General features: G+C 37.4%; 1 protein-coding gene across 3 annotated transcripts; it reads right to left on the reverse strand.

Annotated features, from left to right (window-relative positions):
* Positions 1-301: 301 nt before the first annotated feature.
* ZFAND1 (zinc finger AN1-type containing 1) lies at positions 302-23869 on the reverse strand. 3 transcript variants are annotated; one of them, XM_047842735.1, is made up of 9 exons: positions 23770-23869; positions 16293-16335; positions 15352-15391; positions 13005-13132; positions 12828-12919; positions 11507-11628; positions 1432-1587; positions 1164-1338; positions 302-843 (listed from the first exon to the last, which is right to left on the reverse strand). In XM_047842735.1, the coding sequence occupies exons 1-8, from the start codon at positions 23822-23824 to the stop codon at positions 1168-1170; spliced, it is 807 nt and encodes a 268-aa protein (XP_047698691.1). In that variant the 5' UTR covers positions 23825-23869; the 3' UTR covers positions 302-843; positions 1164-1167. The 3 variants fall into 3 exon arrangements, with proteins under 3 accessions (XP_047698691.1, XP_047698690.1, XP_047698689.1); XM_047842734.1 differs by having other exon boundaries at positions 1126-1338; XM_047842733.1 differs by having other exon boundaries at positions 302-1338.
* Positions 23870-27859: the final 3990 nt, after the last annotated feature.

Genomic DNA, 27859 nt, shown 5'->3' on the forward strand with positions numbered 1-27859 from the left:
GAGTTTATTCCTTTATTTAATTATACCTAAAACCACTATATGTGTCCATGATAATTAAAATAGAAAAGGGACAAAGCCTTCCCCAACAAGGGACAAAAACAAATAGAAATTATTTCTATTCCTTCCATATGGTAGTACTTTGTTGAGTACTGATGGAATATATCAGTCAGACACATCACTTTATTTTTTTAAGTTTATTTTTGAGAGCGAGAGAGTGAGCGCGAGCAAGCACGAGCAGGGGAGGGGCAGAGAGAGAGGGAGACACAGAATCTGAAGCAGGCTCCAGGCTCTGGGCTGTCAGCACAGAGCCCAACGTGGGGCTCGAATTCATGAATGGTGAGATGGTGACCTGAGCCAAAGTCGGACACTTAACTGACTGAGCCACGTAGGTGCCCCAATCAGGCGCATCATTTTAAAAAGTTATTTTTGGCATGTATTTTGCATTGATATAAAGACACTGTAATGAAGTTGTGCTACCTCACCTTTCCTCTCACTTGTAATACATTTACATAAATAAAGGTGAATCCTATTGCAAGAGGATCTTTATCAGAGAGATATGCCCCAAAGCAGTTAGGGGACACCAAGAAAACCATTTCCTCTTCCTAAGCCTGAGATTCCTCATCCAAAAACTTGGAGACCATCTCATTCACTCTTGTAAGTTTCTATGATTCATGTACACACATCAATTTACACATATTGACATACAGTTAAGGCTATACTTCCTGGCCTCATGATGCTAGGCTTAGCCATGTTACGTGTATCTTCTAAAAGTCAGCTCTTTCTTCCTCTGTCGTAAAAGTAGCAATATCCAAAATGCAGTCATTCCTTCCTTCAGCTTAGATCCTAGAGTAATGGTGATATGCAGCAGAGTCACAACCAATCAACAGCTGACATTAAAATAAATGAAATATACCTTTTTTGTTGTTACTAACCATAACCTAATAAAAGCTAGTTAAATACAAAAATTTGCTAATAATTGAATGTCAGTTCATAGCTTAAAACACAAAAACTCAAATTCAATTTAACTGAAAATTGATAATGGAAATGACATAATGGAAATAAATTAAAAGGGAACTTTTAGGAATAAACATATGTGATATGTGTAGTAAAAGAAATGGACTTAACAGAGAATTTTCCTCATCATTTCTGGCTGGAATCCTTACATGACTAATCCAAATAGGAATCAACATTTTTCAAAACCTGTTCTTCATCATTAAGATATTCCAAGATAATATTTCCACCATTATACAAAGGGCAATCCTCCTTAGCGATCCAGGTTTCCAAAGTATGATCCAAGGGTAAGACTTCTCCTGAAGTAACGTGACATAACCTTAATTTCTGTTAAGGGAAATAAATCATACTGTAACAAACAAACATGCTGGTAAAAGAGTATCCCAAAACTTTTACAAAAAAATTATGACCAGTTGTTACCTTAGCTGTTAATTTATTATTGTCATTTTTAAGACTGGTTAAAGAAGCCGCAAAGTCTATGGCTTTTCCGATGCTCCATCGGTGGCAAAAGAACATTGGTTTGCTCTTCTCTTTGCTCCCCTTAGGTAAGAAAACCTGAAGGTAAACTCTTTCTTTCTGTAAAAATAAAAAGTTAAAATATAGATTATATATATGACACAGGCATCTCTTTTTGTCTCATGACCTCTCTTCCTGTCTTCTCCTGGTTAGAGGACTACCCTCTAATGATACAACTTTTAGTGGGAATACCAATCATAGTACCCATGAATCCACCTAAATGCATGGGCATAGGACTGAAGACCCTAGCTAGGGTGGTCTGTGCAAACAGAAGCATGTAATGTAAAACAGGCCAAGCAAAGCCTTTTCCTGAGATTTTTAAAAAATTTTTTAATGTTTATTTTTGAGAGACAGAGACAGAGCATGAGTAGGGAAGGGGCAGGCTCCAGGCTATGAGCTGTCAGCATAGGGCCCGATGTGGGGCTCAAACTCACAAACCGTGAGATCATGACCTGAGCTGAAGTCAGATGCTTAACCGACTGAGCCACCCAGGCACCCCTCCTGGGATTTTTTTTATGTTCAAAAGCTAGAAGGAGGGAAGAGCAATCTGGTTGTTCGTTGTTTTGTTTTGTTTTGTTTTTAAGTCTTATTGAATTAAACCTGAAGTTACCTATCTATCCCCCCCAAACCCTCTTAGCTGTTCCTGAACTAATGTGGAAAAGTTTCCTCAAATGGGAAAGGACTCCAACACAGAGAGAAGAGTCAAGGAAACAGATGGACTCTTTCAAGAGGATGAGTCCTGGAATCCAGTCATCCCCTTGAGATCAGATCAATGCATCACTCCCCATTATAGGATAAAAAAAAAAATTGTTTTCATTAAGTTATTGTTATCAAATTTCTGTCACTTGCAATTTAAAGTTTCCTGATACATAGTAACATTTCACCTGAAAGACCTTACTACATATTTAGTTGCAGCAGGGCTCTTGAGAACAAAAGGTCCAAACAATCAATAAAATAAGTACCATAACAAAACAGAACGATTCAGAGATTTGGAGACAGTTCCTCTAGTATTTTATGCCCTATATGCTTCCTTACATTGTATTTTCTTGCTAAGTTAACAAATGCAGAAGGAAAAATAAAGAGAAGCAAGGTGTTTGGCCCCTGATCTTCCCCGATTCCTAACAATTGCTTTAACAAAGTGTGGCTTTACAGACCAATTCCTGCTACAATAAATATTGTTATAATTGGATTATCTCTTAATTATAGGGGAAATATCACAATTATGGTAAGAAATAATAGATTCAACACGATTTCCATCTAAACACAAAGGAATTTAGATTTGTTGAAAACCAGTGAAATGTGTCATAACAGGTAACAAGTATTAAAAGAAAAAAAATTATCAGAAATTCAAGCCTTGGGCCAATTCTATAACCTAATAGTTTCTGCTCCAAAGCAAGGTAACAAGAGCATAAATACAAAAGGAAAGAATGTAAAAGTTACAGCCTCACTGAAAGGAAGGTGGGCAGGAAGGCGCAAGCAAAATATGCTTGAGGATCAAAAACATAACAAATGCAAACAAGTGATAGGTAGGCTGAGCCACAGACTTTCAAGGTTCCAGAAGACAAAATAGTAGCCAAGAGTTCAGCTTGTGGGTTAATGGGAAACCACAGTGCTGCATGGAGGTAAAGTACCTGGCTCCGGCTCACTGCTTGGAAGGAGAGGCTAGTGTGGGACTTGTGCTCCAGGAAAGAAAGTTGAAGAAGGTACTGCTGAATGCTGACTACTGCTTACAGAAAGTAATATTTAGGAAAGGCAGAGAAGCACAGATAAAACCTCTTGACAGCAAACAAAGCCAGCATCTTCCAAGTCAGTAAATGGATCCACAATAATCTGAAAATCTCTGGAGGGCAAAAGCCCAAACTGCCAATCTGAAACTTGGATTGGAATGGAAGTCCTGAGTAAGGCTAGTGGAAGAAAATGCAAAATTGCTCCAAAGGAAGAGGTGAGTGACAACAGTGAGATACAGTTAAGAACCTCCTACTCAAGATGAACATGCAGAATCTACCAATGGAAATTCAAAAGTTAACCTTACTATGGGCAGAAGAACTAACTGAATTCAAAAAGACATTATAAAAAGTTATTTTTATTTTTTTTATTTTTAAAAAGTTTATTTATTTGGTGGGGAGAGGGGCAGAGGAAGAGGGAGAGAAAGAAACCCAAACAGGCTATCAGCACAGAGCCCAAAGTGGGGCTTGATCTCACAACTATGAGATCAGGACCTGAGCCAAAAATCAAGAGTTGGACGCTTAACCAACAGCCACCCAGGGACCCCTAAAAGTTTTTTAAATTATGAAATATCCATACAAATGGAACAAGAAGGTGTGAAACAAAAACAAATGAAATAAGACAAGCTATGAAGATCCAATGAGAAATATAAAAATTTTTAAGTACAGTTTCTGAAATAAACTCAAACAGGAGAAATTTTGATAATCTTCAATAAAAAGGCTTAATTGATCTGAAGATGGATTTGAGGAAGTCCTCTAGAATGCCGCACAAATAGATACAAAGATAGAAATTATACATCCCAAAAATAGGTCTAACAAGATTTCAGAAGGAAGCAATATTCAGAGGAAATGACTGTAATTTTCCAAAAGTGAAGAAATAAGTGGAATTAAAGATGTACCTCCAGGCCAAGCTGGGTAATTAAAATAAATCCAGATGTAGAAACATTGCACTGAAATTGGAAAATACCAAACTCTTAAAAGCTACTAGAGAAAGACTGATTACTCATAAAGCAATAAGATTGACAGATGTTTCCCCAATAATAGACAACAGGGAACAATGAATAGTATATTAAGAGTTGAGAGAGTCTAATGGACAATCCAGCTCAAGTGAGGGCAAAATAAGGGCACTTTCAGACAAAAAAAAGACTCAAAGAGTTCACCAATGAAGACTCTTAATGACAGAACTACCAGTAGTTTAGCCACAATAAAAGTGAGTCCTAAGGAAAGGAGAAATTCAAAAAAATATGTTGGCAAATTTAAATAGCTATAGTGCTGACTTAAAAATCATGTGTGAACAAGGATGATGGGATAGGACATATTCAACTTGAGAAAGCATGTCAAACTCCTGTCTCATTCAAGAGGATACAATACCAAGTAACGTTAAATTCTGAGAGACAAATTGGTATTTACTTACATATGTTAAAAATTACAATTGTTAGCACATGTCTATTATCACATTATAAAACATTACAATGGAGAGTCTAGATAATACAGTACAAAAAAGGGAACCAGCTAGTATAATTATTAAAAAAATTAAAACTACCCTTATGTTAATGGGGTGTGATTGTTTACCTGGAAATTGAAGGCAAAGAAAAGCATTTGGTAATGTGACTGAACATCTTTTTTCTCTATATTAAAAGTACCTAGATATAGAGGTTGGGGGAAACATTATGTTCACAACAAAACAAAACCCAGGAGATAATTAGGGATGAAAAGGAATAAGACTTAAATGAAAAACATAAAACGTTACAGAAGTCACTAAAACACGATTTAAATAAATGAAAAGGCATACAAGGTTATTAGACAGGAAGACAATGTTCTATAGCACAAACCCAAAGTGAATCCTTCAGGAATGATACTCAGTCAGGACTTGCTAATAGTCAGAACTTGTTGGGAGACTGAATTTTACTTTAACTTTACAGAAATCCCTACATAATGTATTGAGGTTTTCCATCAGTTACTTATACCTAGTGAGCAGGGAGAGGCCAGAATCTCCACGATAAAGAGGAAGGTATCAAGAGGGTAAAAATCGTCTTGAGAATAGCCAAGGGGGCTTCTCATAAATGGCCAAATCTTTACCTCCTGTCGGCACCATTATTCACAGCTTACATCCTTGTGGGAACTGGAGGACACGGAAAGCCACATTTCTAAAGACCATACTGTGTTCTCATGCTATTTATAATGATTTCTCTCAGTTTCTCTATTTCTCCTTTAAAGAGCCTATGATCTTTAACGTTACTTGCTGGAGTCTGTCACTTAAAACCTTGTCCCATTAGGATAACCATAAAAATCCTAGGTTTTTTTTTTTTTAAAGTATAATTAATACACAAGGTTATATTAGTTTTGGTGTAAAGCAGTCATTTAACAAGTTTATACAATTATGCTATGCTCACAAGTATAGCTACCATCTGTCCCTATACAATGCTATTACAATGTCATTGACTATATTCCTAATGCTATGTCTCTTATTCCCATGACTTCTTCATTCCGTAACTAAAAGCCTGTATGTCCCACTCCCCTTCACCTGATTTGCTCATCCCCCCATCTCAGAGAAAGTTTTAGTTTAAATAGAATAAGCATGAATAAATATGAAGAAAAAAACTGCTAAGAAAAAAATATAGGTGAACTTACATTATCATATATTAGAACATTCTATAGAGTTATTGCATCAAATCAATTTGGTACTGACCTGGGAGTAAAAAAAAAAATATGAGTAGAATAGAATAGGAAATCCAAAAATAGATCCAGTAAAAATAAATCTTAAACTTGTCATGAATTGGAATACCAACTATCATCTTCAAAAGGAAAAATGATTTAATAATTGGTGATGGCAAAGCTAGCTAAAAAACTGGAAGAAAATAAGATTGGGTCCTCAGCTCCTATTACATGCTACAAACAAATTCCAGATGGATTAAAGACAAATGCAAAATGCCAAAAAATAAAAATCCTAAAGAAACCAAAGTGGGGGGTGCGGGGAAGCAGAAAAAGGCACACCTTAGAAAAAATTAAAACACATGTCAACAAGATACATAAGTGAAATCAATATATTTGATATATTTTGAAAACATATCTATAATCAATCTGATTTGGAAAAAGAATATCTATTATATTCCAAGAGTTTCCATAAGAAGTTGTCCAAACAAAATAAAAAGACAGGAGTATGGGTTAACAGGCAACCAAAAAGAAAAATGATCAAAGGGTGATTGAAAGAACAACTACACATGGCTAACAAACATAATAAAAGATGCTCAAACTGAACATGCGAATTAAAGCAATTAGAAGGTATCTTTTTATAGCCATTAGACTGGAACACATTAAAACATATAACAGCTACTAGAAACCATGGTAGGAGGGGAAGCGTACCTCATATCTGGCCACAAGAGGCAGTATATTAAACTGGGTAAGATGGCAGGTTTATCACCCGAGTGATCTTAAATAACTTCAAATCATTCATGTGTGAAATGAGGATATATAATATACCAGGAGGTTGTATTAAGGGAGGTAAAAAAAATTTAAAGCCAAAAATCAATGGCTGGCATAGTGTAATCAGTCAATAAAGGCTATTATAACTATTGCCAGTAGAAATGTAAATTGTTGCAACTTCTTTATAAAGCAGCTTAGCAACATCTATGAAGATTTAAAATACACGTATCCTTTGACCCAACAAACACACTCCTGGGAATTTATCTCACAAAAAGAAGAAACCAGACCAAGACTACTTAGCACAGTAGACAAAACTGGAAACAAAGTGAATGTTCATCAATAGGAAAATGGCAAAGTAAGAATCTACAGACCTGTACATCCACACTATGGAATATTTATCTAGTTTTTAAAGAATGAGTTAGAGCTATACCAGCTCCCTTGAGAAAATTTCTGCTGGGTATTAATAAGGATATATACAGGTAATAATCTACCTAAAACCTGCTTTATTTTCACTTACAGCTATAATCACTATTTGACATGGCAGTATGTATTTAACAGTTAACTCACCGCATTGGAATATAAATTCCATGTTGGCAAGGACTTCTATTTACTCTTGTATACCCAGGGCCTGATATATAGTAGGGGCTCAAAAAAAAAAGTATTGACTAAATGAGATGATGCCATTTTTATAAAATAATGACCAAAAAACATTCTTTATGCGCTTGCATACATATACAAGTAAACATCCACTTATGTAAATTATACACAGGTATACACACATATATATGTATGCATCCATGTATATGTATAAATATATATGTGTATAAAGACACACATTAATGCAAGGGGAAAAGTTATAGCTACAGACATGTGTCATGCTCCATGATGAACTATTAAGTGCATCACGAATCTGTTTTCTGAGGCCAGCCTACTTGGTTTCAATTTGTAATTCACCACTTACTAGCTATGCTTAACCATTTTGTGCCTGAGTTTTCTTACCTGTTAGGCAGAGATAACAGTTCCTATCTCATAAGCATGTTGTGAGGATTAAATGTGTTAGAAGAGGGCCTAGAACAAAGTAAGTGCTATACAAGTTTTTACTATTATGCCTAAGGAATAAAATAATTGCAAAACAATTTGAGCAATATTATTGGATACTTTAGGGCAGCCCTTCTCAACCTTGTCACTATTGACATTTGGGAATGTCAGGAAACTTTTATTGTGGGCACTGTCCTATGTATAGTTAATCTCTGGCCTATGCCCGCTAGATTTCATAGCATCCCCATGCCCAGTTGTGATCAAAATCACCTTCAGTTGAAAACAACTGCTTTAGTGGGAGGGACATGGACACAGGAGCGTGTGTTTGGTTTTTCTCCTTACAGATCTGTTAAAAGTTACACTTGTAAAGGCATGTACTACATTTGCAATTTTAAAACCAACAAATGAATTTTTTAAAAAAAAAAAAAAAAAGGAAAATATTAAGAACAATCACTAACAAAAGAAGACTGTAATCAATGGTTTCTAAACCAGCAGAATAAAAGGGAATATAGAAAATGCAATCAACATGAAGGATTGAGGAAAGAGAAATAAATCAAGGAAAAGGATAAGCAGAAAGCGTAAGATGGAAGAAGTATGTTCAAATGTATCAGTGATCACAATAAATACAAATGGATTCAACTCACCTATAAAGAGATATTATCAACCTGGATTAAAAAAAGAAAGTCCAGCTATATGCTGCTTACAAAAGACACCCTAAAACAAAACACAGAAAAGTTGAATATAAAAGGGATTTTAAAAGGACGTAACAGTTAAGCATTCACTAAGAGAAAGCTAGTGAAACAGTATTATAATTCACAATAGGATTTAAGGTAAAATTCATAAAGATACAACGATGAAAAAATTTCATGTACCTGATAATTTTATTTAGAAAAAACATTAGAATTACAAGAAAGAAATCTGACAAAATCAGTTGTGGCAGGAGATTTTAACACCCTCAGTCTCAGAAACCAATAGATCAAGCAGACCAAAAATTAGTACGCACACACGTACACACAGACATGCTTATCAATACATACAAACGGGAGGGGTGGCAGGAGAAAGACTGCAAATGACAAAGCAAAATGAGCAAAATGTAAGTAACTGGTACATTTGGATAAAGGATGTGGAAAAAAAATCACTGTACTACTTTTGTAACTTCTGTGTTTAAAACTGTATCAAGTTACCAAATAAAAAACCCACACTCAAACAAGTAGGTTGAAAATAAATTCACTGTCAAGGTGAGAAGATGGAAAAAGATCAGAAAATCCAACATAAAAGGAAATATAAAAATCAGAATTTAGTGACATTGAAAGCAGAAAACCAGTAGGTCAATCAAACCAAGATATGCTTCTTACAACTAAAATATAAACACACACACACACAGTAAGAATTTATACATATTCATGATATAAAGTCCTAGCAAACTAGGAACAGAAAGAAGTACTGCTCACCTGATAAAGGCTTCTACTGAAAATTTACAGCAAATGTAGTATTTACTGATGAAACTTTAAAATCATTTGCATTAAAGTCAGAGAAATGATGAAGAATCCTACTATCACCCACATTATTCAAGATGTTCTGGAGATCTCAGCCAATACACTAAGACAATAATAATGAGAAAGAGAAAAGAAAATTTGGCAAACACACACACACACACACACACACACACACACACACAAACCACAAAACTGTCATTTGCAGAAGATAAGGCTACACAGAAAACATCCCAGAAAATCTAACTATGGATACTCCTAGGAAGATTATTTGCTGGATAGAAGGACAACATACAACAAACAACGAGCAATAATCAGTCATGAAAGTAAATTTTTTTTAAGTTATTTACAATGGGGGCGCCATTTAAGTTATTTACAATGGGTGGCTCAGTCAGTTAAGCGTCTGACTTCAGGTCATGATCTCAAAGTTCGTGAGTTTGAGCCTGGCATCGGCTCTGTGCTGACAGCTCAGAGCCTGGAGCCTGCTTCAGATTCTGTGTTTCCCTCTCCCTCTGGCCCTCCTGCACTCACATGCTGTCTCTCTCAAAAATAAACATTTAGAAAAAAAAAATTTTTAAGTTATTTACAACGGCAGCAAAAACAATTAGCAGACTAAGATATATAAATATATATGTAATATGTATATGCATTATAAAATGTTAAAGATCTAAAAAAAGACCTAAAGAAAAGTTGGAAAGATCAATCATACACATAGATGGGAAGAATCAAAATTCTAAAGATGTCAACTGTCTCTAGTTTAAAATTTAGCATTAATTCCTATCAAAATTGCAATTTCAAAGAACGGGACAAAGTGGTCGTAGGTTTTTGGTTTTTTTGTTTGTTTGTTTGTTTGTTTTTTTACAAGTGAATAAATTGCCAAGAACAGATGTGACTGAAAGAATAACATGGACAGACTTGTCCTTATTATAAAGCTATGATAATTAAGACAGTTTGATATTAATGCAAAGACAAACAGACCAAAGGAACTGAACTGAGATCCCTAAATTAGTCTTACATGTCTAGAACAATATGGTGTATGACAAAGGTATCATTATAAGGAGGAACTCATGATCTTATGTTATGACAACAGGAAATCCCTACTGGGGGAAAAAAAAATCTCTATTTACAACTAAATTCGAAATGGAACAGAGTTAATTTTTTTTTAACTTCTGAAAGAAAATATAAGAAAATCTCATTTCCAAACATACAAATTAAGGAAAACGATAAATTTGAGTACATTAACATTCTGAAGTCTGAACTACTAAAGAGATTAAAAGCAAAGTGAAAACAAGCCATAGACTGAGAAGATATGTGACATCCATTTACTCAAGAAAGCATCAGAATTCAGAATATATGAACAATCCTATAATTTTTAGCAGTACCAAAAAAAAAAAAAACCAAAACCCAACAGAAAAATTGTGCAAAGGATATGAATAATTTACACAGGTAAAATGGCCAATAAGTCAATGCAAAGTAGCTGAACCTTATTAGTCACAAAGGAAATTCAACTTTAAACTTCAGTAAATTTAGAAACAAGAAACACCAACTCTCAGCCACTGTAGGAATGAGATAAATCAGTACAACAACTGACAACAGTCTAATAAAGCTGAAGATAAGCAAACTCCATGACCCAGCTTGTCTATTTCTAGGTATATTCCCTAAAGTAGCATTTTTCAATCTGATGGTCTCAATCCTTTAGGGGTTATAAAATCAACAGTCTTTAAAATAAAACAGAATAAAAAACATCAGAGTATATAACACATAAGGCTAGTATGTAACATATAAGGCTATGTATTACGGATAACGTGTTAAGCTATGTATATAGGTATGTAGTATGTACGTACACAAGTACCTACTGGAATGTTCTATAAAATATAATGGATATTATGGAGTTTTAAAGGGACCACCCTAGAAAAACATTCCCACATATACACAAGGATGTTCACTGTTGTAACAGTTTATAATAGCAAAATATCTGAAAAACATCTGAATCTTCATTAGGAAAATGGATAATTTGTGGCATATTCATACTATGGAATAATGTATACCTACTAAAATGAATGAACTAAATGCATCAGCATGGACAAATGTTAAAAATATGATGCCAAGTGAAAAAAAGAGTTGATCTGGTTCACTGTAACTTCTCAAAGTGAAAAAGTCAAAATTATTATCTACGCAGATATATACCATATACCAGAAACAATACATTTCAAGTTCAGATTAGTTGTTACTTGATGGGTGGGAGGAGTCCAAAGGGGGCTATATTTGAAACATTTTTGTTTTTCAAAATCTGAGACCAACCTGTGGTAATGACTTATCTCCATCAGCATGCATCTTTAATTTCATCAGCGCTACCTTTGCAGCCGTTTCACTGTTTTTTGCACCTTTCCTTCGTTTACTTGCTGTCCCTCCTGTCTTAGAATCTAAGAAATAAGTATAAGCATATAAGCACATAGAATTTTTACATTAAAAATTTCCAGAGTTCTATTATTTGTTATAGTTTTGAAATATACACAAATAACACATAATAGTTATACAGAACCACATTTTTTTGTTGGTATCATACATGACTATTATAAAAATATCATCAAGGTTGATCTAAGCAATCTCTACAGAAAAAACTCACTGTTATGTGCTTTCCTTTCCAATTTAAGCCTATTTAATCCAAAACAAATCACTAACATTCCTACAGAAAATTTTTTTTTTAATATTTATTTATTTTTGAGAGAGAGACAGAGCATGAGTTGGGGAGGAGCAGAGAGAGAGGGAGACACAGAATCTGAAGCAGACTCCAGGCTCTGAGCTGTCCGCACAGAGCCCGATGTGGGGATTGAACTCAGGAACTGTGAGATCGTGACCTGAGCTGAAGTCGGACACTTAACTGACTGAGCCACCCAGGTACCCCTGCAGAAAACTTTTAAGATTTGGTCATAGATTTTAATAAAGGTACTATCCTTAATACAGAATGAAAATTCTGAACATGTTGGCAGAGAGACTGGTTTAAGCAACAGATACATTCTTCCCAGCACCTCAGATTATCAGCAGCATTCACAGAACAGCTGATGAGACTTAATGATTAGTCTTTAGAGAAAGCAAACCACTGCGCTGGCCTTATGAATACCATTTCCAGCCATGATACTTGACCAGCTGATCTAAGTGGCCCAGTAAAAAAGAATATCGGGTAAGTACTTCCATAGAATTTCCAATCTTTCATTGGTCAGCATTCTAAGAAATATGGGCACATAAATGCCATCAAAATCTATACCAGGTTGAACCACTGGGGCCATTAAAAACACACTCCAGGGGTGCCTGGGTGGCTCCATTGGTTAAGCATCCAACTTTGGCTCAGGTCATGATCTCACAATTCATGAGTTCAAGCCCCATGTTGGACTGTGCTGACAGCTCAGAGCCTGGAGCCTGCTTCAGATTCTGGCTGGCTGTCTGTCTGTCTGTCTCTCTCTCTCTGCCTCTCCCCTGCTCACTCTCTTTCTCTCAAAAATTAACATTAAAAAAAAAAAAAAAAAACCACCTTCCTTAAGAGGCAAGCTGAATTAAGAAGCAGGACTCCATAACTAACAGATATACAGCAGTAAGGAAACAACCAAACTTTCTAGATACTTGCCAATAATGTCTTTAACAAGTTTCTGAGTGGCAGCCATACGAGGCTTAGGAATTTCCAGTTTTTCACATTCATGATCTGACTGATGACGGTGCCTATGAGCAACAGAAGAGTGACACTAGTTCACGTATTTGCAAGACTTAAACAGATACATAGAATTTGAATGGTCTGAATGATCACCTCAGGCAAAAATTCTTCTCACAGTAAGGACATTTAACTGGCACAAGCTCTCTTTCAGCACAGTCCCTGAATGAGCATGGGTAAGACGTGGGCTTATCCGACTTCAGTCTCTCATTGATTATGGTCACCTGAAAATGGAAAAAGGAGGAAATGGCATTATAGAGTTCATATATAACACAAATCAACATCTATTTTGGAAAGCAACATATGTAACATTTTTGCTTAAACTTGTTAGAGCAACTTACATTCTCTCACCTAACAGATTATAATAAATGTTTGTGTGATAAATGATTACTGTGCTGACTGTTCTACATTTTCATAACTTTCTTACTATGGTGTATTTATCTTCTAAGTCAAGTTAAAATGACTATTCAGTTACTCTTCATAATTTTAGAGTTCTACTCTGTACCAGTCCTAAACAAAGATGCCCCCATAATAATATGCTTAGGTGACCATCTCATCAACCCTCAAAGAGCAAGTCATAACTACTTTCTACGCTGACTTTAGTTTAATACGTATATATATGAAAGAACACTTAAAATTATGTTTATGATACAGAAGATTAAAGACAGTTTCTGTAATGATACATTCTCTATTCTGCATGTATTATTGTATTACCAGCAAATATTACATCAGAAGAAGAGATGTTACAAGATTAAAAAATATATACATCCAGGTCAGGATAGTTTGAGTTTTAAATAACCATGTTTATAGAGTTGAATGAACTTTTGCAGGCTCCGTGATGTCAACCCAGAGCCTCATGTAGAGCTGGATCTCATCAACCCTCTGATCAGGAGGTGAGCCAAAATCAAGAGTCAGACGCTCAATCACCTGAGCCACCGGGTGCCCCAAGATAATTTCTTAAAATCTACAACCAAAGGGCATTCCTCTATATAAATGGTAGTTATACCTTGTTGGAATTAATTTTAATATTCATTTTGAGAGGAAGAGAGAGCACACAAGCACAAGAGGGGAGAGGGAGGGAAGGGGGGGAGAGGGAGGGAATAGGGAGGGGGAGGGGGGGAGGGGGAGGGGGGAGAGGAGCAGCAGCAGCAGCAGCAGCAGGGGACATGCAGAGGGAGAGGAAGAGAGAAAATCCCAAGCAGGCTCCTCCATGCTGTTAGGAGGAGATCATGAGATCATGACCTGAGCTGAAATCCAGTCAGACACTTAACTGACTGAGCCACCTAGGTGCCCCTTGGGGTTAACTTCTTAACTACTTTTCCAAATTTGTTCTAATGGTCCACTGGTAAAACGATTTTCAATTCATTATTTAATTAATGAGATCTAACTGACATTGCACAAGAGACGTTCATAGAAGTCAAATATTGTAAGAAAAAGGAAAGTACGAGGATTTACAAGCTGCATAAGAAACATTAATATGTTTACTATATGACTATTTCTCTCCAACTAATCCTGCATAATACCAATATGCTAATTTTTATTTTCATCACATAAATCACCTCAACCTCAAAGGACCAGATTTGAACTGAAGTTCATTTAACTCGAATTTTCTATAATTGAGAGAACAGATATAAAAATCCTCAGTAAAGTGCTTGGTAATTGCTGGTCAGGAATAAATACTAACTGAAAAGTGTGGGTCAATGCTTCTTTCTAAATGGAGTGAGCTCAGTTTAACTTTCTGCCTTTCTCGGACCACAGGAGGTGGAGCCACTTATTATGAGTTGGAGAAAATTACATGTGGCATGCTGGGCTCAGCTTTCTCTTCGAGGCCTAACCTGGTGAAGCACTGTGTGATTGGTGGGAAAATCTGCCTAATTCTGAATCTCCTTTGCACCCTAGTAGGCTCTACACTAAGCTTCATTCAGTTTATCCTTTATGAGTAATAAAGAGGATACTTTGGCTTCTATTTAACAGCCCTTATTAATGTCTCAACTTGGTCAGAATTGGTGTGGGGATTTTTATCGGACTACAAGTTTGTTCTTGGTGATCTAAGGCCAATCGAGTCAGAACAATCTGCAACCACACAATCCTAACACCAGGATCCAGGGAAAATGAACAAAACAGTGAAGGTGAACTGGAAGGAGTATATGATGAGGCTGTTAATTCCACTGTATATTTATAAATATAGAGCCTAAAGCTGTAAGTGGGCTAAGTAAACATAACTGAAATATACAAGAATCCTAACGATTTGTCATTACTAAGGAGACCAATTTTTCTTTAAAACAAACCATGAAAAATAACAAAATGAAGTAAGAGCCTCTTTACATCATCAGTTTAGTATGCCAAATTTTAATCTGTGGTACACTGACTGGTTTTAAACTGAATCCAATTCAAAATCAAAGGACATAAAAAGAAACATGTTTTATTAGAACTATTAACATACCTCACGACAGCTGTGTGACTCCCTGCTTCTGTGTTCAAGGCTTAAATAATTTTAAAAAAAAAGTGTTTATTTAAATACAAACAATCAAATATAACTACAGTTAATTGGAGATATTTTAGTGGTTAGTATCCTTAAGATTAGTTACACTACATTAAAACTGCATATAATAAGCTGAAATGGTAAAAGGTAGAGCATCTAGAGTCTCAAAACCCAATTGTTGAACGTACACAAATACGATTCACCACTCTAAGATACCTTTGAGTGCTCCAAGGTGTGTGCAAATAAAAGGAGTTAAAAGATTCTTTGTATTTCTCAAAGACCATCAGAAATAAAATGTCAAAGAAGTGCTCTTGTTCTAAAGGACTTAAAAATATGCATTACTTTTATTTAATCCTAATAAATCTTTGAGTGATCTTCTGAAAATAATTCTTTCAGTGTTCTATTTAATCAGTGAAATGCCTAAAACATGAAAGTTTAATTACAAAGAAAACACATTTTCCAAAAATCTTTGGTTAGGTCCCAGGTTTTACTTTGCATGTGATATGTGTACGAAGAACATGTGATAGCCAACTTAAGAGATGTATAGGTTGGGCTCTTCATTTGATTAACTAAGATGAAGAGTAGTAACAATACCTGGATTTTTTTTTCTACCATATTTTTTGAATTGTGGATATGTTCTCCCCTTACGATTAAGACACAAATACAACTTTTACACACACACACAAAAAATCACACACATAAATCCATTTCTGAAAGTTTGAAGTTTAGCCACATATATCCACAAGTAATCAGAGCCTATGCCTAATCTTTTTTCTAATTATGAATATAAAATATCAATGGCTGAAGTAAGAACTATTTTAAATCATTCTGCTTTTCAGAAATAAATGTCTTATTACAAACACTAAAATTATTCCCAAATGCTGCATAAAGATTTAACTTACCAAAATACTCCTGAACAACCATCACAAACAAATGGGAGAAAATCTAAAATTGAGGGAAAATGTTATAATGTTATATGCACTGGTCAGTATCCAATTTAGTTTCCTTAAAAAGATTTTTAGAAGTACTGAACTACATCTATTGGAGAACTTTCCTTTTTGACCAATATCCTAGTGTAACAAGTAGCTAAACAAAAGCTATCAAAACCTCAAGCACAGAGAGTAACTGGATTATCAGAAGATAAATGTTACTTGTAGTGTGCTAAATCAGAAAAAAAGTTCTGGGTTGTTATGGTTGACCAGATTTACTATGTGTTATTTCTGAGTACCTTATACTGCAGAAGTCCTGCATTTGAAGTGAAAATCCTGGGTTTCAATTATGATTCCACAGTTTATTAATCTAGCAACACCTCAAACTGTTTAACAGTAGAGCTTTGTGGGAGGCGGTGGAAAGAAGAAGGCAGAGTAGGAGGATTCTGAGCTCACCTCCTCCCATCAGCAAACCAAGATAACAGCTACATCTGAAAACCACCTGAAGACAGCTAGAACAGACTTTCCACACTTAATCCTACCGAGAGAGGCCACACTAGAAGTGAAGGAGGGGTGCAGACAGTTAGGAACCAAACCTGTGTAAGACTTCCCATCAGTGGAAGAGACACCACAAAACACAGAAAAGCTAGAGGATCAGAGCCCATACCGTGCACCCCAGTCACTGGGAACAGGAAGTCCCAGAACATCTGGCTTTGAAAACCAGGGAGGCTAAACTTGGCAAATTTCTAAAATCAGCAGGGCTTAACTCTAGGTACTTCAAAAATCTCCAAGAGCTGGAGGCAATAGTAAATTGAGTCCTGACCCTTAAAGAGCCAACATGATAAATAACTGCTAGAGACTAGCACAGAAGCAGCAGTTTGAAAAACACCTGGGGTATTCATGAAAGCAATTCATTTACTAATCTCAGAGTGTGCACTAGAGAGACAGGGATCTCCAGCAGACCTCTCCAAGAACAAAAGTGCTAGGAGGCACCATTTCTCTTCTCCTCTCCCAGGCCAGATAGCTGTACGCTTGGAGAAACGAGCACTAACTACCGACCACCTTGCCAGCACCCTGTGTCTGCCCATGTATTCACCTGCGTTTCCACCACATCCAACCCGCTCACTTCAGCAGACTCCCTCCAGAGTGGCTCCTCTCCTGTCACACTACAAGCAGTCCCAGCAGGGACCAGTGTCACTCCAAAGCGACTCCTGCCCTGGGGAGAGATGGAGATAATCCCACACACCAGTCTGCCCAAAGTTCCAGCAACTTTTAGCAGGCCACACAGCAGGGAAAGCCCTGCCATTCAGTGGGACCACAGAGGCTGACGGCAGACACCTAGTCTGATTGCTGGCCCACTCACCTACAGGCCCACCAAGGTCTCTCAACAATATAGGAACCAAACTCCGCCCAGTAGCAGGCAAAGTAGGTCTTGCAGCCAACAGGGATGAAGGCAAAGGAGGCTCAGGCACAGCAGTGTGCACACAGCCCATCCAGAAGACATCCCTGGAACAGATGGTTCTAGCAACCAGAGGGTACTGTGCACACACAGATGGTTCTAGCAACCAGAGGGTACTGTGCTACAAGGCACCACAGGACCTCTTCTACAGAAGTACACTAACTTTCACCACCAAGACACATAGCAGATCTCCCAAATACAAACATGGAGAGTTACACAGTATGCAGAGGCAGGAATAGGTCCCAAATGAAAGAACAGGGCAAAGTCACAGAAAAGAGCTAGAAGAAACTGAGATAAGCACTATGCCCGAAAAAGCAAGTATTAGTCACAAAGATACTCAATGGACTTGAGAAAAGAATGGATGAAATCAGTGAGAACTTCAACACATAGACAGAAAATGTAAAACAGAACCAGTCAGAGATGAAGAATTCAGTAACTGAAATAAACACACTAGAGAGAACAAGAGATTAGGAAAGGCAGAGGAACAGATCAGCAATCTACAAGACAGGATAATGAAAAGCAACCAAGCTGGAGAACAAAAAGAAAAAACAATAAATGAGAATAGGATAAGGGAACTCAGCAACATCATCAAGCGTACTAATAAGCACGTGATAGGGAGCCCAGAAGAAGAGAGAGACGGGGACAGAAAAATTACTTGAATAATAACAAACATACCAAATCTGAGGAAGGAAACAGCCATCCATATCTAAGAAGTGAAGACAACCTATAACAAGATGTACTCAAGAAGGTTCATACCAATTATAATTAACATGGCAAAAAGACAATTTTAAAAGCAGCAAGAAAAAAAAAAACAACAAAAAACCCAGGCATATATATAAGGAAAACTCCATAAGGCTACCAGCAAAAACTTTTTAGGCCAGAAGGTAGTGGCATGATATATTCAAAGTACTAAAAGGAAAAAACCTGCAAACAAAAATACTCTACCCATCAAGGTTATTACTCGGTATAGAAGGAGAGAGAAAGTTTCCCAGATAAGCGAAAGTTAAAGGAGTTCATGACCACTAAACCAGCCCTACACAAGACGTTGAAGGGAATTCTGAGTGGAAAGAAAACACCTTAAGTAGAAGAAACTTACGAAAGGAAAATATTCCGCAGGTAAAAGCAAACATATAATAAAGGTAGTAGATAAATCACTTATAAACCAGCATGGAAATTAAAAGGCAGTAATTAAGGATATCTACAAAAATGAGTCCTAAAATTAGGTAAAACATGAAATATACATAAAACATGGGTGGGAGGTGGAGAGTAAAAATTTAGTGCTTTTTAAAATGTTCAAGTTTAAGTAACCATCACATTAATATAAACTGCTGTATGCATAAGATGTTATATATGAACCTCACAGTAACCATAAATCAAAAACCTGTAAGACATACACAAATAATAAAGAGAAAGAAATCCAAGCATAACACTAAAGAAAGCCATCAAACCACAAGAGAAGAGAAAAAGGAACATGAGCACTACAAAAACAACCATGAAACAAGTAACAAAATGGCAATAAGTACATACTTGTCAATAATTACTTTAAATGTAAATGGACTAAATGCTCCAATCAAAAGACATAGGGCAACTGAATGGATTAAAAAACGAGACCCATCTATATGCTACCTATAAGGGACTTACTTCAGACCTAAAGACACACAAACAGACTGAAAACAAAGGGCTGAAAAAACCTAACATGCAAATGGAAGCCAAAAAAAGGCCAAGGCAACAAACACTGTAACAAGAGACAAAGCCTACTACATGAAGACAAAAAGTAACAATCCAACATGAAGATATAACAATTGTAAATATCTATGTACCCAACATAGAAGAACTCAAATACATAAAGCAATTACTAACAGACATAAAGGGAGAAACTGACAGCAATATAAAAATAGTGGGGCACTTTAACAATCCACTTGCATCAATGGATAAATCATCCAAACAGAAAATCAATATGGAAACAGTGATTTTGAATGAAACATTAGACCAAATGGACCTAACAGACATATACAGGACATTCCATCCAAAAACAGAATACATTCTCTAAGACAGATCACATATTGGGCCACAAAACTAGTCTCAATAAATTTAGGAAGACTGTCCAACTAGGATGGTATGAAACGAGAAATCCATTACAAGAAAAAGTCTGGAAAGACCGTAAATACTTGGAGGCTCAACAACATGCTATCAAATAATGAATCAACAGAGGAAATCAAAAATACATGAAGATAAATGAAAATGAAAACACAATGGTCTAAAATCTTACATGGTCAAATAACCTACAAAATAGGAGGCAAGAATATGCAATGGAAAAAGAGTCTCTTCAATAAATGGTGTTTGGAAAACTGAACATGTAAAAGAATGAAACTGAACAAATTTCTTACACCATACACAAAAATAAACTCAAAATGGATTAAAGACTTACATGTGAGACCTGAAAACATAAAACTCCTAGAAAACTTAGGTAAGGGTAACAAAAACAAACTTGGGACTACAGCTAATAAAAAGCTTTTGTGCACTGAAGGAAAACATTAACAAAAAGGCAATCTACTGAATGGGAGAAGATATTTGCAAATGACCTGACAAGGGGTGAATATCCCAAATATAAAAAAATAATAAATAAATAACTTATACAACTCAAAAACCAAAAAAAACCCCACAAATAACTCCATTAAAAAAAAAATGAGCAGAGGACCTGAATATACCTTTTTCCAAAGAAGATATAGAAATGGCCAATAGAACTATGAAAAGATGTTTAAATCACTAATCCTCAAGAAAATGCAAATCAAAACCACAATGAAATATCACCTTACACCTCTCAGAACGGCTAGAATCAAAAACACAAGAAATAAGTGTCTGCAAAGATGTGGAGAAAAGAGACCCTCATACACTGTTGGTAAGAATGTAAATTGGTTCAGTCACTGTGAAAAACAGTATGGAGGTTCCTGAAAAAGTTAAAAATAGAAATACCATATGATCCAATAATCTCACTACTTACTATTGACCCAAAGAAAATAAAAACAGTAATTCAAAAAGTTCTATGCATCCCTGTGTTTACTGCAGCAGTATTTACAATAGCCAAGATACGGAAGCAGCCCAAGTGTCCATCAACAGAGGAATGGATAAAGAAGTGGTATGTATACATACTATGGAATATTACTCAGCCGTAAAGAATGAGATCTTGCCATTTGTGACAACATAAATGAACCAGAAGAGTATCATAAATGAAATACCATATGATTTCACTTGTACGTGGAACCTAAAAAACAAAACAGAGAAACCAAAAACCTGACAACTACATAAAACAAACTGCTGGTTGCCAGAGGACAGGTGGGTGAGGAGATGGGTGAAATAGATAAAGGGGATTAAGAGGTACAAACTTCCAGGTATAAAGTAATTAAGTCACAGAAATGAAAGGTACAGCATAGTGAATATAATCAATAATATTATAACAACATTGTATGGTGACAATGGTGACTACATTTATCATGGTAAGCACTGAGTAATACATATGGAATTGCTGAATCTATATATTACACACCTGAAACTAATAACATTGTATGTTAACTATGCCAATTAAAAAGTTATAGGGAAATAAAATGAACCATCTGTATTACTCAGTAAAATATTTTTTAAAAAATAGGGCTTTGGACATATATTTGATATAGAATATAGTACTCTGTGTGTGTGTGTATGCACACAAAACCAAAGCTCTATTATCAGGTAGTATAGACATAAATAGATATAGGTACAGGCATATCATGTCTGTATGTACATGTTTATATGTGTGTACATATTTCTATACTGTATGTCACACGTACTTCACAGGTTAATTGCAAAAACCAAATGAGATAGATGTAGAAGAATAGGAAGTAACTAATTAGTAATAACTGCAACAATTAACTTGTTTTGAATACACTGAACTCAGAAAAATCCTGTGGTGACTATGGGGAAATGTGTTCAAAGATACTTCAGAAATCCAATAGATAAATTGATACTGCCATATTTAGTCCTGAATTGTTTTTCCTTTCTGTTGAGGAACAACTAAGTTAGGAAATGAATTTTTGAAAAGCACACAAAAGTATCCACTCTCACTAGATACAATCACTCTCCAAATTATTGACTGTTTAAACTATTTTGACCTCGTATTACAGTATACAGCCAAGTGAAGCTGCAAATGTCCAATCACACCACTTTTACAAAGTGAAGACAAAAGGCACCACACTTTACAGAAAGACTACAATTGCCCTGCAAAAGATCTCATCCTACAGGATACCTTATCCAAAACAGAAAGAAGAGATCCTATTATAATCCACAGGGATCCCTGGATAATTCAGTTTGTGGAACAAGAGACTGAGCAAAGCTCTTCTTCTTATACCTCAGAAGTAGCCTAAGTGAATTGACACCATTGTTCTGAAGTACGACACTGTGAGCATGTTTCAGGCCAAGGAAGTACGTATTCATTTGTCAACAAGAAACTGAACCATAAAATACTGTTCAACTTTTATGCCTCTTTTAAATTGGAGAAACTGTACATGCTTGCACTTTTGGTGATGAACTAAAAATTAAATGCAAACCAAGAGGACCCAGAAGGAAGAGTTAAGATGAAGGTAATTTCCCGACACGATCCCTCTATCCAACCAAAAGCTAAACGAAATTTAGGATACTCACATAATACCCTCTAAAAACCCCCTCTCCACTAGTCCAAAAGAGCTACACCCTGGTCTCATTTCATATATATTTATACTTTAAGAGCTATCAGAAGTTGGTAGATACCATGGATTTGGTAATCAGGTATACAAGACATAAACATAACTTACAGTCAAAACCCAATTGGCTAAGGTTCTCTGTGAAAGATGTGCAAGGAAATAGGTTTCCTGAACGGCTGGCCATGACAGCTAGTGGTAAAAGATACACATAGAGTGCTGTAGGTAACAAGAACCTACCAGGGATTGTGCCCTTTTGCCCACTGACCACAACAGGTATCACGAATCAGTTGTAACATTCCCATGAAATCTGAGCTAAATGTCAAGAGTACTCCATTCACCAGGTACCTACTACCAATAACCGAGGCTGCAATGAGAGATGAAACCTGTTTGCCACCCAGGCAAACAGTGGCCAACAGTCATAGCACACATTTGGGAGTGAAACTTGGGTACCAAAGACTGAGCATTCTATATGGCTCTAATGCTTTGGGAACTTGCCTGCTCCAGATGCAGGCCATCCTAAGGCCTGTGCCATACTACCACTGACTATTACATTGGACTGTGTGCATATCACATCGTCTCTCAGTTCAGCATAGAGAGAACATCACCTTATTAATGCTCCAAACTGCCGATTATTCTGAAAGCTTTTCTATGGAAAAGATCGTGTTTTATACCCTCCTATGCAGTTCCAGCACCAAAACTGATGCTCAATAAATGTTGAGTCAGTGATATTCAAAGAATGACATAACTGAGTGAGCATGGTGATCATCCTAGTAGAAACCCGAGGAGGAGAGTCTGATCAAAGCTAAGGGCGTTCTCACTAGAAGCTGCGAAGACCGGGTTTAAAACGGATCTCGCTCAACTCCTTCATCTGACAGATGAGGAACAGATAAATAGTTTGGGAAAGAGAGGTGTCTTGCCCAAGGCCGCAGTGGCAGGACCAGAGGGGAACACAGGTCTCCACACTCCCAGACCTAAGTGTCAGAAAGGACTGGGAGCGACGCAACTTCTTGGCAAAGCGCACTCGAAACCCAAAATGAACACTGCAAGCCATGTTTCCAGAAATTGCATAGTTCCCTTCCAAAGAGACCGCCAGACTGCCAAAGGCTCAGGGGCAACAAAAATACCAACACATCTCACTGCCGACCCAGGAGGGACGTACCCGCCCTGCCTCCTCAGACTCGACCCCGCCCCACGACCTCCCCTCACCCGCCGCCACTGCCCGTGGAGGCTCAGCAGGGTACACATCTACCACGCCTAGAGTGAAGGACAGCTAGATCACCTCGCTGCCGGCAATGCTCCACCTGGCAGTGCTGTCCTATGTCCAATTCCGCCATAGCACAGCGCCGCAAGAGGCGGGGCTACGACTCACGCGCTGCGCCTGCTGGGAGGGTGGCGGACCTCGGGGCGGAGCCTGCAGGTGGGTTGGTGCATTCACCGGAAGCAGTCACCCTGTTGTGAGCGCCTGGAGTGACCAGTGTGTATGCACTCCAGGCGCCTAGGGAGGCGGCGCAAAGAAAGAGGAGTTGGTCTGTTTGTCTTTTTCCTGGGCAGACGTCTTCGAGCCCAGTCCTTATGGATATGCCCAGTTGCTTTTCTAAAATATTGCATGCTGAAATTCCCTCTGTGCAGCAACTCAAATCGGGGCCGACCTCACAAGGACTGTCTTTTTAAAATTAATGTAACTCTGGAAACCAGCACTGTGGCAGGCACAAGTATTTGCAGTAATCAAGAGAAGGAGGACACTGGTTATCCAATCCCGTATGCGTTCTACACCAGTGGATATAAAGTAAATGCCTCTTGCAAGGGAGTCATGAGGCTTTTTAAAGTTTTTTTCCCCCAATCTTTTTTTTTTTAAGTCTGTAGCTCTTGAGGTCCCAAGTGTATACTAAACTGCACTGAGTCCCTCAGTTTAGAGTCCCATCTCCCAACTCCCTGAAGTAAGCTTGTGATTCCATTGGGGAAAAGGGGAGTTTCAGACTTGATGAGCCACTTTAAAAGGTACCAAGGAAGTAGAGGTTCTTCTAGGTGGGGTACAAATGGATACCATTCCACTGAGGTGACATCAGACACGACTCAGAGTAGAATGAGTGACAATCAAAAATGTACTCATGACAGGAACTAGAAAAGTATTCAATGCTTCGTATATAACTAGGTATATCCAAATCAATATTCATTAAGGATGGGGGAAGGGTGAGATTGGGAAACAATTATCATTACTTCAAGATTTGCTCTTGAATAAATCTGTTTAAGATCTCCATCTCAGATTTGCTTGTGTCTCTGGAAAAACTTCAGATTTTACAGCTGGAAGCAACCTAAGACATCAGTTATCCCAGTGTCTTTGTTTGTTTAAGATGGGGAAATGGATTTATAGCATTTAAGTGATATGCCCAGGGGCACCTAGGTGGCTCAGTTGATTAAGCATCCAACTCTGGATTTTTGCTCAGGGCATGATCTCAAGGTTTGTGGGATGGAGGCCCGAGTCAGGGTCTGGGCTGACAGCACGGCATCTGCATGGGATGCTCTTTCTCCACCGCTCCCCCTCTCTTCCTCTCTCTCTCCCCCCATTCCCCCACTCATGTGGCCTGTCTCTCAATATAAACAGCCATTTAAAAATAAATGGGGGCGCCTGGGTGGCGCAGTCGGTTAAGAGTCCGACTTCAGCCAGGTCACGATCTCGCGGTCCGTGAGTTCGAGCCCCGCGTCGGGCTCTGGGCTGATGGCTCAGAGCCTGGAGCCTGTTTCTGATTCTGTGTCTCCCTCTTTCTCTGACCCTCCCCCGTTCATGCTCTGTCTCTCTCTGTCCCAAAAATAAATAAAGATTGGAAAAAAAATTTAAAAAAAATAAAAATAAAAATAAAAATAAATGAACGATTTGCCCAAATTAGTGGAAAAGCCAGGACTAAAATTCAAGTATCATTGACTTCTGGTATTCTTGAATCTAAGAATCAGCAACTTAACTTGATTTTGTATGTTTCTTTTAGCTGCTTGGGTCAATCAATAGCAGGTTTTCTAGAATTTTACTGTTTAGAATGTTCTAGATAGGTGGCAAATATTTTATCAGTCCAACCAAAAAATTAAAATATTCTTACTTTTTCAGCTCACTTCCTCTGGAATTGTAGGGAGCATTAGATGATTAGACTAATCAAGATTGCAGTTGCTAGCTTTTTCATCTCTGTTCTCCTTTGTGGATTTCTCCTCTAGGTGCTACTTCAATATGTCAGTTTCCCTTAATTTTGTGTGTAGTCCATTTATCAGTTTACATCCTCATACAAGTGAGATTCTCCTGGTTCGAAATGACTCCCATAACCATATTCTCTATCCTGAGAACTTTTTCCCCAAGCTGAAAGTCTCTATTTCGATCTGTTGGCATATTCACTTGGTGTCATCTGTCATATAAAACTTGAGCCAAAATGGGATGCTTTCTTACCATATCATTCCCTCTAACAAAGGCAGTCTATCACATTAGAAACCTTGAGTTGGCTCTTTACCCCTCCTTTCTTATTTCTCTCATGGAAGTCGCCATTAAGCTCTATCAATTATGCCTCAGAAGTGTTGCAAGCCTGTACTCTTCAATTTCTCAGGTTGCTTCCTCTCAAATGACTCCCTTCCTTACCTAAGATACTCCAATGATTCTCCATTATTCACAAGATTTATTAAATTAATGAGGAATCTCCAGCCTCAGCAATAACTACTTCCCCTCAAGCACCCCACTCTCCAATAATTTCCTAAATACATCTTCTGTCTCTTTCATAGGCTCATACTTTCACACATGCCTTTCCTTTTCCCTTGAATTTTCTCTATGCCAGGGTTTTCCAAACTTTGAAAATAAGAATCAGGTGGGGTGCTTGTTAGTAAACACCGTTGTCCACATCCCTCCCTGGGTCTAATTTGGAAGGTCTGGAATGGGTCCTGGGAAGCTAGATCTTTAACAAGTCCTCTCACATTCATTCTTGTTGGATCAGTTTAAAACACAGGTTTCTCTTTTACTCCACCTTCAGAATATTATTCGGTTATCCTTTCGACTGAGAAAGCTGAGTACATAGGCAAAATTCAGTCCTCCAGGGTATCAGGCACATGCTGTGGTAGCAGCCACTACATACTCTCCTTACTAGCACTAACCAGGCAGTATTATAATTTACCTGATCCAAAAAACACTTTCAGTGGCTTCCAGTAGCTACAAAATAAAATCTGCACCCAAGTCAATTTAACAAACCCATTCTAGATTTGATACAACATTGAGTACGACACAATCTCTGACCTCAAGGAGCTCACAAAGTCTAGGAAGGAATATCCCAACCTCCCTTTCTTGTTATCGCTCAAAGACCTTTCTACAGGCTGTGCTTGCTGTAGCCTCAGACCCTTTCCAGGTGTTGTTCCTTTTACTAGGAATGCTCCTTACCCTCCACCTGGTTTCTGCTTTTTCTTTAGCAGTCACCTCAAATATCTTTTCCTTAGGAAACTCTTCTTTGTTCTCCCGACTAGGACAAGTCCTGCTGTTATTACATTCACTTTGTATCTTCTTCAAAGCATTTGTCCCAGACTTGATTTTGTATTTGTATGATTATTTGATTAATGTTGGTCTCCCCCTCCAAGCTGTAAGCTCCTTGAGGACAGGGGCCTGATGTTGTGGTTATATAGACATTCACTGTAGAATTCTGGTTAATCTGTGTTCATGTCTATGCACTCATCTATAGATCTGTTATATCTCCAAAGAAATTTATCTTACATATTCTGTATCAAGTCTTTGAACACTAGAATTTCAAACATTAACAGTTATAACAGCTAAACTCTCTGATTACTTTATTACATACCAGGCACTTAAATGGATCATTTTATCTTCACAAAAACACTTTTAAGATGGGGTGCCTGAGTGGCTCAGTTAGTTAAGCTTAAGTGCCTGACTCTGGATTTCAACTCAGGTCATGATCTCTCACCATTCTTAGCCCCATGTTGAGCTCCCAGCTGACAGGACAGAGCTTCTTGGGATTCCCTCTCTCTGCCCTTCTTCCATGCACACACACACTCTTTCTCTCTCAAAATAAATAAACATTTAAAAAAAACGCTTTAAGATCAATACCATTGTTCTCCTTTCATCGAATGGCCTATAAGAATAATTCAACTCCTACCTCCTTGTCCCCAGTATCAGAAACTGCTCTCCCTCTTCATCGCCTGACTTAATTGTACTTACCACCTGTCTTCCTGGTGAACCTCATGAAGTAATCTCTTCATCTGGAATTCCTTCTCCTTTCCCCAAATTTACCTAGCCATCTCCTCCTCATCTTTCAGCTCTCAAAAAAAGGCTTTTAGGACATTTTCCCTGGTTTCCTATTGTTACTGTGACAAATTACCACTCATTTAGTAGCTTTAAA

The sequence above is a fragment of the Prionailurus viverrinus genome, chromosome F2 (assembly GCF_022837055.1).
Source record: "Prionailurus viverrinus isolate Anna chromosome F2, UM_Priviv_1.0, whole genome shotgun sequence".
Classification (NCBI taxonomy): domain Eukaryota; kingdom Metazoa; phylum Chordata; class Mammalia; order Carnivora; family Felidae; genus Prionailurus; species Prionailurus viverrinus.